Genomic DNA, 12,266 nt, shown 5'->3' on the forward strand with positions numbered 1-12,266 from the left:
CGCCTGACAGCATCCCTCCTCATAGCCTCCATCTTCAGGAAGCCAGAGCTACTAGCAGGTGAGGCAAGAAGTGGTCAGGTTCTGATATTGTTGAGAGATCCCCGATTCCAAGGTATCCTGTCTCAAAACTGGCATAGAGCTTTGTTTCAGCCACTAAATTCAACTGGCTGAGGGCTAGACACACCATATATATTTCTATTTCCCTTCATTTCTCACCCATTCTCGGTCGTGCTTCCAGCCTTATGTATACATACTTCTAGGGAAGTTTTTCTCACAAAGGGGTTTTCTCCTACCCTTTTTATCAGACATTTACGTCCCTCACCATGAGCAACTTTTCAGTCAGGCCCTGGGCCACAGCGGCTCCTTGCTCCTGGGTGTCCAGCCTCCTCCCCCAGCAAAGAGGCCGGCAAATGTCTCCCTCCCTTTGCCTGGCCCCACAGTTCTATGAGCAAGCAGGGATGTCTTGAAACAAACATTTAATAAACAATTAAAGCTCAGAGACTAACAGACACAATTTTTATGCATAAAGATTAATTCTTTTCTAGATGTTCTAGGAATGTGTTGTCACCGTGCACTGATTACCTACCATGTGCTAGACGTTCTGCATATTTTATCTCAATTAATCCTCACAAAGAAGGGTTATCCCATCTGACATATGAAAAAACCAATGCTCAAGAGAGTCAGCGGCACAGCCCTTACTTTGGGTTCTGTATCTTCACACTCACCAAATCCTACTTTTCTAATCAGCCGTCTTCACTGTGCTACAAGCCACCACTCAGGTAAAAAGAATGTGGAAGTCAAATAGCCTCCGACATCAGCCTAGGATCTCAATCCTCCCTGGAACTAGGAAGGAAGACCTCAGTTACAGGAATGAACACCTTCAGGTGTGTTACCTCTCTTTAGGGCCCAGAGAAGTAAGTAGTCACCTACATCTGTGGTGGACAGGACCAGCCCTGGGAGCTGCCTCTACTACTAAAATGCTGAACTTTTCTGAGTAGATGGGCTCTGCTGCACCACCTACCCGCACTGGGTAAAAAATTGAGGAGCAGGGAAGGAAGACAAGATAGTCAAGGTAATGTTCCCCCCTCACAGGATGACACAAAGCAGCTGTCAGCAGATAGCTCAGAAGAAGCCCCAAAGGAAGCTGGAGGACGTAGAGACAGGATGGAAGTAAAGAAAGGTGCCCAGAAGAGGAGACGCTGAGAAGCACAGGTGCAAAGAGAGGGTCTGATTCCCAAGAGGCTCCTGGGATGCTGTGTCTTGTCCCACCTGAAGAGCAGGGGCCAAGTTCTAAAGTTCTATGGGTCTCACAGATGTAGAGAACAAACGTACGGACACATGGACACCAAGGAGGGAAAGTGGCTGGGATGGGGGTGGGTGGTGGTGGGGGGATGAATTGGGAGATTGGGATTGACATGTATACACTAACATGTATAAAATGGATAACTAATAAGAACCTGCTGTATAAAAAAATAAATAAAATTTAAAAAAGTAAAATAATAAACAGCATGTACAGCTTGAAAAACAATAAAGTTCTACGGGTCTCCTCCTTTGCTGACCTCCCAAATCCTGGGACAGGTCCCCTCTGCTACATGGCTGCTCAGACCTAGTGAAGGTCTCAGCAGTCCCCTGGGGGCTGTAAACGCTGGGCTGGTTCCCTGGGCTCCCTCACTCAGGCACAGCCTCTCGGGCCTGTCAACTCTGCCAGAGATACATTCGTCAAATGCAGTGTAGCCTGGACAGTGGTTCCCACAGTTTCAGCCTTCAAGGACCAATTTAAAAAAATTGTGGAGACAGACACTAGTTACCATTTTGTATTTTGCCAAGTAAAGACTTTAAAAAAAAATAGATCTAATTTTTATCAACACCTCCATTTCATTAAAAAAAAGCACACTTTTAAACATCAAGAAATAGAAAGTATCTATCCTTAAAACAAAGTACTGCTCTTTAAGTCAAAGAAAGTTAACTTTAAGACAAAGCTCACTCCATTGTCCCCTTTCCATTGTTTCTCCAGAAACTGGGAGAACTCTGTCATGGGACAGCACAGGTGCACAGATCAGCACGTGGACCCTCTGTCCAGGGGGGATCACAGGACACCAGCCACATTTTCCTGACCCTGGGGGCCTAGAGGGGCAGCCGGCCACGGCAAGGTCCACAGGGATGCAGACATCTCTCCGCCGGGTTGTCTCTAAGCCTGAGCCAAGCCAGATCCCCGGTCTCTTAACCACGACCACCGGAAGCCCAGGCCAGCAGCTTACACGCAAGGATGACAGGCCCCTGGCTTCACTCCCAGCCCCTTTCACTCAGGTATGCCTCATTTTTGCCGAAAGAAGAGCTTAAACACAGTTCACAAGAGCCACGTGTTCCAGCCCAGAAAGCTGAGCCCGCTTCATCCCCCAGGGTTTGAGAGGAACGGAGTGAGAGAAAGGTGGAAGAGAAGGAGGTAAATCCTACCAGGAAGCAAGCAAAGGAATCAAGCTTCACAAGGTAGCCGAGGCAGGTCCTACTTATACCAAAACACGAGATCTCATGCCCAGGAGTGAAGCCTACCCCTGATCCCACCTCCCTTTCAGAAATGACTCACAGAGCACTGGGCCAGCAGGATGCCAACTCCCCCAAACACCAGCAACATAAAGGAGCTGGACACGGTCTCCCAGGCTGGGCTGGGGAGCTGCAGATGTGATCCAGATGTCTGCTTTAACCTGAGACCGGGGAAATACAGCATCAGTCCGCCGTCCCTGGACCGTGATATGCAGCTTCCACAGGGAGTGGGCGAGACAAGGTGAGAAGGGGCAGAAACATCCCAGCAACACCCACTTTCCTGACCAAAACACTTGGATCTTTCTTCCCAGCCACGGGACCACAGCCCCACCAAGCTGGCGGCACAGCTCTGAACTCAGCAGTCAGGGAAATCCTGAGTGCAAGCCGCCAGCCCATGGAAGCCACAGGTACCCCGGCTCTCAGAAGTACAGCGGTTTCCAGCCCAGCTAGAGAGGGCTTCAAAGGCCATCAAGCACAACGCCTGCATCTCCCCAGGCAGAAGACAGACCCAGAGAGGGGACCTGAGTTGTCCGAGCCCTCGGACAAATCAGTGGCAGAGCGGGGGAGTCCCACAGACTGTGCAGGCCTCCGTCTCTGTCCAGCGCCAGTTCCGCTGCCTGGAGCAACCTCGGCCGCTACACTGCTCCTCCCAAGCTGCTCAACTTCACTCGTCCCTACCTCTGCCAACTCTCCGCTGTTACAGCTGCTACCAACCTCATGCTGGCAGCCCACCACCAGAATGGAAAGGAAAGATGGCCAGTGCAGGGTCACTGCCTCTCCACTTCCTCCTCTGCTCTCATTCCAACTCCTTCCCTCTCTCTGCCTCCCTGCTCATAATTAAGGAAGTACTCCTTCCTGGGGTTGACAGTGTCTCAAAAACAATCATTCATTCATTCAATTAGTATCTGAGTGCTTACTACACACCAAGGAACTGAGCCAGGCCCTGAGAACACAGAGATAAATGGTCCTTGACCTCAAGAAGTACTGTTTAGTAGGGGAACCCAAATCATGGGTTTCTCATTAAGTTCCCAAACACTTTTAGGTATCATCCCAAAAATGATGGTACCCAAAAAGATTTAGGGAAAGAAACATCCCACTCCATCAGGGAAGCATAAAAAACACCGTGTCACTCCAAATTTTCATTTCCAAACCCATCAGCCTCCAACCCTTACCTGACACCATCACTCCCCACATCACCCAAGCATTGGTGTGACCTTGAAACACATCTAAGGCTTCAAGCAGGACAAGAAACTTCTAGAGATAAAGCTGGATATCATTGTCCTGCATCAAATGCAAACATCAGAGATGAGACTGCTAGCTCAGAGCCCTCTACAACCCGGTTCCTCTCCCATCAACTGTCGGCCCGGCAAAGGAGCCTAAAGCAGCTTCCAAAGACAGCAACACTCCTATTTATGGCCCCACTCAAAGCTGGACCAGGAGGATCAAAGCGGGAGAACGGGCTTAACTGGCTTTAGCAAGACCCCTGTGAACACAGCACCCTCAAGAAGGGTCAGGGCAGCCACGCAAGATCCATCTTACCTCCTTGAGAAGCCCCACTTTTTTCTTCAGCACCTCACACTTGCGCAGTTTGCAGATCTGATGTGTGCGGCGGTTGGTACAGCTGGTGCAAGCCCCACAGTTTTCTAGCCGCCGGCAGGGCTCGCAAGTACCACACCGTTTCCTTTTCTTCCGCCCATCTCCACTCCCTCGGAGTTGCGGTTCACTCCCAGCCATTGGGAGCCCAGGCCCCTGGAAGCCCCCTACCATCACCTGGCCCTGAGGGAAGTCATAAAGGCCTGGCAGGTCTGGCTGGACTGCCAGGGGCACCTGAAACTGACTCATGACGCTGCCAGAGGTGGGGGCATAGGTGCTGGGACAGAGCCACAGTCCAGCTTCCTGCCTCCAAAGGCCACCAACAGGTCCTTCTCTCCTAAAGCAGTCAAAATCTACAGGGTGAAGGCAAGTAGCTCCAGGCTCCGGGATGGGTGCCTCTTCTCAACCCCTCTTCACCTCCTCTGCAGCAGTCTGATAGGACTCAGTTGGGGGCCACTCTCCCACCTGATGGGGCCCGGGATCTGGGGGAGGACACCAGCGGCAGTCCCCAGAGACGGGATCATCTTGGATGGGTGGGTTCTTCACCCTCACCCACTCTGGACCCAGGCATGAGGTGTGCCAGTAGGTGTGTGATGGGGGCAGGGCAGGGTGAGGAGTTTCTCCTCCTGTATTTCTTCTCCCGGGTCAGGATGATGGAGAAGGCAGCGCTGCCTGCAAAAGAGACAGAAAGGGGAAGCGCATCACTCGGGGCTCGGGGACAACTTTCACATGTTACCTCTTCCTGCTTCTGGGAAAAGGGAAGATGGGGGAAGAGAATGGGCTTGCTCTCATGAAGTTCTGCCCAGAACCTCTGGCAGGGCACACTAGCACCCGCTCCCTGAGGGAGAAGGCCTAGGGCCTGACGAGGTGGTAAGGAAACCTGGACGGCGAATTTAATGGGGTGGTCAAGGTGAGATTTCTAAGAAAGTTGTCCTCCGCCCCACCCCCATGGGCTTGGGAGAGTTTTGCCAAAATTCCCACACACCCCTCACTGGAGGTCGCTAGGCCCTCCCCAAGGGAGCACAGCTTTCAAAATAAAGTTTGCAGAGAGCTTCACTCGGCGGGGCTGCCCGGGCGCCCCCTGCACGGAAGCGGCCTGGAGAGGGGCGCGCCCGGGGTAGCCCGCGCCGGCCGCCCAGCCGCGCTCCCCGCCCGACGGCCGGACCCGTGAGGGCGGCCCGCTCCGACGAGGGGGCGCTAGGAGGGGGGCGCGCTCCGGCTCAGGCCCGGCGCGCGCGCGCAGCCTCTCGGGCTCCTTTGTTCTGGGGCCTCGGCCGCTCGGCTCCGGCGGCTCCGCAGCCCCCGCCCCGCCCCGCCGCCCCCGCCCGGCTCCGCTACACTGTGATCCACAGCACCCCCGCCTAGTCTCCCGCAACAAAGTAGCGGCCCCCCGGCCGGCCCCCGGGCCGTCCCCTCCCCCGCGGGCCGGGCCCCCCCCCCCCACGCCTCCCCTCCCCCACCCCGGAGCCGGAAAGGCACCGACTGCACCGACCTGCCCGCCGCCTCCGGGGCGGAGCGCACAAAGGGGCAAAGTTTCCCGGCCCGCGCCGCCGCCACCACCGTCGCGGCCGCCGCCGCCGCCTGGGGCGCCCGCCTCCTGGAGCGCCTGGCCCGGCCGAGCTCGGCGCACGGAGCCCCCCGCCCGGGCCGAGGAGGGGACGGCGCAGGAGGAAGGAAGAGGCAGCGGCGGCCGCGGCGGCAGCAGCAGCAGCAGCAATGAAGGCGTCCGCGGGACTCCCCGCCCCCCGCGCGCCGCGGCACGTGCTCGCCCGGGGACTCCCCCGCCCGGGAGGGCGCGCACGTGCGGCCCCGCCGAGCCCCGCCGGCCCCGCCGCCGCCCTCTCCGCCGGGCTCGGGGCTACGCGAGGGGGGAGTTCCGCGGAGGGGGAGGGGACGGCGCGGGCAGTCCTCGAGCGGGTGGGGGCAGGGCCCGGCCCGGACGCCGCGCCTTTGCACCTGCAGTACTTCCCCTCCCCAGCGGTCGGTCCTCCCGGGACCCGGCCGCCCTCCTCCGGTTGGCCGCCACCGCCCTCCGGCGCTTCTGCAGCCCGGGCGGGCGCGGCGGGCGGCGCGGGGTGGGGCACGCGGACCTCCCAGTCTAGGCCCTCGGCGGAGCTGGCCTCGGTGTCCCCACTTCCTGCCACTCCCTGCGGGCCGAGCGGCCTGGGACGGCCCCGGCGCCCCCGGGAGTCCTGAGCTCCGGGCCCGACTGACCCCCCTCTCCTGGCAGCCGCTCGCTCGCTCATTCCGAGGCAGGACAATGGGGTACATCGCGCGTTTGCGTACCGAGTCAGCCTGGCCGGCTAGGAGGGGATACCCGCGAGAAGAGGCCGAGGGCCAGCCGGGAGGCACCCTCGCGGGGGTGACGACCGAGCGCCCTACCCAGGCGGACCCCGGGCCCCTACCATCGCGAGCCTCCCCCGCGCCGCTCTCGGCTCTTTCGCTTCGAAAACAAAGACTAATCCGATACCCCCGCCCTGCCTCCCAGAGGAGGGGAAACGGGCGCGTCGCGGAGGGTAACCGAGGAGGACAGCGTTCAGGAGGGGCTCGGACAGCCACCGAGGGGGCCGTGGCGCAACCGAGCCCTATAACCCAGCGCAGACACTTTGAAAAGTCACCCCGGGCTATTTTCCAGCCAAGGGGCAAGGCGTAAGAATATTTTCCAGTTGCCAAACTGCCGGTTCTCTCTACTGCTTTTTTTCCCCTCACCTGTTGTTCAGGCCAAGTTGAAATTCCAGGTTAGATTAATTCAGCTCCACCCATCGGGCCTGACTGCCAGGCTGGTCCCCGAAGCTTCCTTCCACCTACCTGGGTTGCTGGGGAGAAGGGTGGGTCTCTAACACACACACACACACACACACCCCACACACACCCAAACACGGGCAAGTCCTGGCAGAAACAACCACGGGCGGACTGGCCTGACCAGTTTGGGCGGTGTTCAAGGAACCAGGTATCTGGCAGGCGTCGCCACCGGGATGAAGCTAACAACTCAGCCAAAACTGGAAAAAGAGCATTCGGCCGGTTATTTAAAAGAAGAAGAAAAAAAAGTAATTGATCTCAAGTAGCGCTGTCCAGAAAGCCCTAGGCAGTAGGAGAAGCCCGGGTTCCGTCTGGAACTTCCCTCCCCACAGGCCTGATTTTGACAGCCTGCTCCAGTGGCCAGGTTGTCAGCTGTGGGAGGGCGGTGAACATGGCTGCAATACCTACTTCCTACTCTGGCCTTTGAGAGTAGGAAAGAATTTCTGTTCAGGGAAGTAAGACTAGAACTGAGAAGAGATACCAATAGAGTGCAATTTTCAGTCAAACATGAGAACAGTTTGTGGACTTTGTTTTTTATGTAATGAACGTTTAACGTTTTAAGTATTTTATTTTTAGCAAAAATTATGTATATTAAAGAAAACAGGCAATAGAAAATTAGAAGACAAAAATAACCCCAATACAACATTTAACCTTTTGCTATATTTCCTTCTAGCCTTTTCTATTGTAGATTATTTCCTTTTTTAAAATAATAACATGGCTGTACTCACAATGGTTATGCAGCTTGCTGTCCACTTTTTACTTAACATTATATTGCAAGTATTTCCCTATTTGATAGACAATCTCCAGATAGTGTGACAATGAAGAGGGTGGCTTAGGAGTCAGGGAACTGTGGGTTCCAGGCCTGGCTCTGCCACTTGGTAGCAGAGTGACCTTGGACAAGGTACTCATCATCTCCAAAGGAATCCAAGTAAAGTACTTAACATAGTGCTTAGTAAGTAACAATTATTGTTTAATCCACATAAAAACCCTGTGAGGTACATACTACCTTTAAACCCACTTTACAGATAAGGAAATAGATTAAGTAATTTGCCCAAGGTTACTCAGCTAGTGAACTGTAGACTCAGAATTTGAGCCCGGCATCTTTCCTCCTGTTTTCTGTCTTGGTGAATGGCACCAGCAATTTGCTGTGCCAGTTTACTCTTCACCAGCTATCTATGAAAGGGTCATTTTACTAAATCCTCTGGCTTAGGTAACAAGATGGATGCTGGTGCCATTCACCAAGGCAGAGTACAGGAGGAAAGATGCCTGGGGACATCTGCGTGGAGCTGAGTGTGGAGCTGAGGAGGTGAGGCTGGGGCTGTGGGCCCCAACAGGGAGCAGCTCGTGAGGCCTCAGGTGTGGAGGACCTCACTAGGAGTGGACATGGAGAGTGAGAAGAAAAGGCAGCCAGGCCAGAGCCCTGGCGAACACCAGCTCATGAGGAACAGCAGCTGACAAGGGGCCAGCAAAGGAGACAGAAGGAGCGGCCAGAGAGGTAGGAGGGAAAACCAGTCCCAGGTCTGAGATGTGCTGTCAGTCTCTCTCTGGAGCCTTGTATTTCAGCAGTCTTGTCATTCATTCCTTCTACCCAAGGAAACCCCTTCCCACTTCAACCCCTTCCCAGTTACTCCTTCTACCCGCCAAGTTCCCATTCATCCTGCAGGTCTCGGCTTAAATGCCATGAAACCTCTTCCAGCTCTTCAGACAGATTCCAGAGTCCCACACACTCTCCCTCCCCAGAAGTTTGACGCTGCCTCCCTAGGAAAATCTTATCAGTATCGTAATCATTTGCACATTTCCCTCCCAGTTACTATGAGCCCTTGGAGGGCTGGGACCCTGTCTTTTCACCTTTGTAACTCTAAAGCTAAGCACCCAATCAATACGTGTTCAATGCAGACACGAGGTCAGTAGAGCCTGATAAATGAAATATCCCAGTAACGCCAAGCACCCACAGGCTTCCAAGGTTTATTCCTGCTTGCTTTCCTACCTGCACGAACCCTTCAGGGGCCCTCAAAATGCACTCCAAACTCCTCAGGCCCTGCCTTCCTAGGTCTGCAGCCTCCTGTGCCGCCGGGTTATCCCTACTGGAGGAGCGCTCAGGGCAGGAGAACAGCTGGGACCGGCGTGGAGGTGGCGAGCGAGCCTCTCTATCTGAAAGCAGCCTGAAACCAGAGGCAGTGAGTGGTTCACTAAGTGTGGTCCCAGGTCCGCAGCGTCACCAACACCTGGGGAACTTGTTAGAAATGCAAGCTCTCGGACCCCACCCTAAACCTACTCAAGCAGAAACTCTGGGGGTGGGGCCCAGCGTTCTGTTTTAACAAGCCCTTCAGGCGTTGCACCCTCAAGTTTGAGAAGCCGGCGAGAAGCAAGTTCAGCACCTAGGCGCCGGCCAAGATCACGCCGGAGGCGCTTAGAGGAGGCAGACCCCGGGAGGCTCCTTTTATAAATCGGCTTGGCGGGCCCCACCCCCAGTGGCCGAGGGCAGAGCCTTTTAGGCAATTGCTCCGGTGAGGTTAGGACCTGGCTGCGCTGCTGCCTCAGGGACTAGAAAGGGAAATCCCGTCTCGAGAAGGAAGAGCCCGAGGGACTGCAGGCGCTACAGAATTGGCAGGGGGCGTTTCGCTGGATGGGGACGGAGGTGGGGCTGGGGAATAAGTAGGGCTTCCATTGATGAACTGAAGTTAATTCCGCACTGGGCAAAGGACACAAGAAGTGTAATTGGATGTGCGCGCGTGTGGTTCTTCAGGAAGCCACCGCGTGGAGCCGCCACTGCTGGGTGTTTGCCCAACCTGCAAATGATTGAACGTGACTGACCTCCTCTGAGGCACTTGGCTTCACTCCTTCCCTTTAGCTAATAAGCAATTTGTCCTATTTGAAGAATGAGTTTTGTATTACGGGACCTTTTGCAGAAACGTAAATATACTCCAATGTCCACACTTGAGCTTCGTGTTAAAGACTGAAGGCATTGGGACGTTCATTTGATTTTTGTTGTGTTCTTCTTTGGTCATGTGTTGGTTTAAAATATTATCACCTTACATCTGCATAGAGCTTTCCCTTTGCAAAGCACTTCCACACCCTTTCCAGTTCTGTCTGCAGAGTGGCTTGTACACCAAATGTGCAAATGTTACTTTCCTTTTCTTTCTATGACATAATTATTATTGTTATTATAACCGTTTTGCAGATAGGGGAACTGGGACTCAGAGGGGTAATTTTTCCAAGGTCATTCACTACTAAGTGTCAGAATCAGGCCTTCAATCCAGGACCTCTGAAATTAGCCTACCAGTGCCAGGGCTGTTCTGGGGGAAGAAACTGGCATTTTGCTTTTGGTGAAAGGGAGATTCGTTAGTGCATTGCTTTTGGACATGCCCTGGTTAGTGCGACACATGTAGGGTATCTAGATTATGCTTTTGGATAACTCAGCAAATGCTTTCATGTCTTATAGCTATTTCTGTGACTTCAGTTTGAATTTAGGTTCAATAAAATAGGTACATAACTTACAAGGAGCATGCAAGTGTCCCCTTCATAATGGGAAAGAGATTGAATAACCTGGAAATCTTCCAGCCTAAGGGGGCCGGGCAGGAGGATGGGAGCTTCAATTGACTCGGAGACTCAAGATGCTGAATACCCAACAGGAATAAAGGCCTTGGTGCCCCCCAAACCTTGATTTGACTGGGTGTATCAGTCAGGATCAGTTAAGTTGTGCTAGAGTAAGAAGCAATCCCCAGGTCTCAGTGGTTTGACAAAACTTTATTTCTCCATCATGAAATATGTCTACTGGGGACCAACAGGAGCTCTGTTTTCCATAGCCACTTAAGGACTCAGGCTGCTGCAACTAGCATGTTGCCTCCTCAACCCTGAAGGCAGGAAATGAGGGTGGGGCCAATGAGCACTAACTCTTAAAGCATTTACCTGGAAGTAACACACATCACTTTTGTTCTGACTTCATTGGCCAAAGCAAGTCATAAGGGAGCAGGGGAATGCCATAGGTGCAATGCTCCCATGTGCCTGGAAGGAGAAGCAAAAATATTTGGTTAACAGCACTAATAATTAATGCACAGGGAATAGTATGTGTGCATATGTGTGCGGTGGATGTGTGTGTGTGTGTGTGTGTATTTGAGGCATGTGTTAATGCAATCAATTCTGCCCATTTCAAGAGCATTTCTCCCTCCTGGGGACATATATTTGAGATTTCCACTCTAATGGGTGTCATTCCTCCCACTATGCCTGTTCAGAGATTTAGATTAGTAGAAAGAAACCTGAGTTGAGGGAAGCATGGTGGGAGAGGAGAGTGACAGTGGAGCAAACTCAGTAGAAATTAATGTGTAAACTAAAAAAGAATCCAGAAAAGGAAGGGACTCGGTATATATGTCACTAGGGGCCTGCCTAGTAAAGAAACTACTAAAACAGCATAGCTGTGGCAGAAGCATTTCCTGCCTTCTTGCCATTCACTCCCACTCATCCTTCCTGGCTAAACCCAGGTGACACCCTGGGAAGCCTTTGATGATCTCTCGAGACTGGGCCCACCAATCATATCATAAGAATGAGTCAGTCTGTCCCATCCACTGTGTAGTGGATGGGGACCATATCTTGTCCAGTGCCAGCTTCAGTCTGGGGTCTTGGAACAGAGGCAGAGAAACCAGTTGGAAGGCTGTTGCAGGAACCCAGGTGGGAAAAAAATGATGGCCTCCTTTAGGGCAGTGGTGGTGGGGATAAAGAAAAGTACGTATTGGAGAGATTTAGGGAATCAAATAACAGGAAGGGGCTGACTGGATGAGGGGTGGGGAGGAGATTTCTGGAAGAGCAGCAGGGCGGATGGTAGCACCAAGGGGCCTAGAGGAGGAGCAGTTTGCTAAACGAGGTCAGCAAGGACATGTTCCATTTGAGGCGCCTGTGGGACCGGCCCACAGAGAGACCCAGGAAGCAGCGCATAGAAGGGCCTGGGGTTCAGGAGGGGAAAGTGGCTGCACTCAGATCCTAGATCTACCTCTTGGTTAAATTTCAACATCAAATCCTCAAACGAGGTCATCATTTTTAAAAGGAACTTTAAAAAAAGAAAAAAAGTGGGGAGTTAGGGGGAGGAAGCCACAGAAAATACGTGAAAATAAAAATTGTGAAATTCCTGAACTACAAATCCTGAGAATCCAGTTAGAGGAGTGCAAAGGCTTCATGGAAAGAGCTGAGCCTCCCTAAAAGATTGGTTCAACTTCAACCAGTTTGTCTCAATAACCTATTTCCGTATGTTGTTTCCATCCCATCTCCTGCTGAGCAGGGGACTACTTGTCCCACCTGAGACCTGAACTTGATATCAACCCCTATCATCCTTGAGGCTCCCC

The 12,266-nt window shown here is 53.2% G+C and overlaps 1 protein-coding gene across 7 annotated transcripts in view; it reads right to left on the bottom strand.

Annotated features, from left to right (window-relative positions):
* Positions 1–9,036, bottom strand: part of TET3 (tet methylcytosine dioxygenase 3) — a 117,771-nt gene extending 108,735 nt beyond the window's left edge. For 3 of the 7 annotated variants that reach the window (XM_033838171.2, XM_033838172.2, XM_033838167.2), the window contains exons 1-2: positions 5,627–5,884; positions 4,081–4,806 (exon numbers count right to left, since the gene is read on the bottom strand). In XM_033838171.2, the coding sequence (XP_033694062.1) occupies positions 4,081–4,383 (303 nt within the window). In that variant the 5' untranslated portion in view covers positions 4,384–4,806; positions 5,627–5,884. Of the gene's footprint in view, positions 1–4,080; positions 4,807–5,626; positions 5,885–6,090; positions 6,112–6,843; positions 7,383–8,920 lie in introns of those variants that run through there. The other 4 variants (XM_033838168.2, XM_033838169.2, XM_033838170.1 and 1 more) reach the window with 4 other exon arrangements.
* Positions 9,037–12,266: the final 3,230 nt, after the last annotated feature.

The sequence above is a fragment of the Tursiops truncatus genome, chromosome 14, assembly GCF_011762595.2.
Source record: "Tursiops truncatus isolate mTurTru1 chromosome 14, mTurTru1.mat.Y, whole genome shotgun sequence".
Classification (NCBI taxonomy): Eukaryota; Metazoa; Chordata; class Mammalia; order Artiodactyla; family Delphinidae; genus Tursiops; species Tursiops truncatus.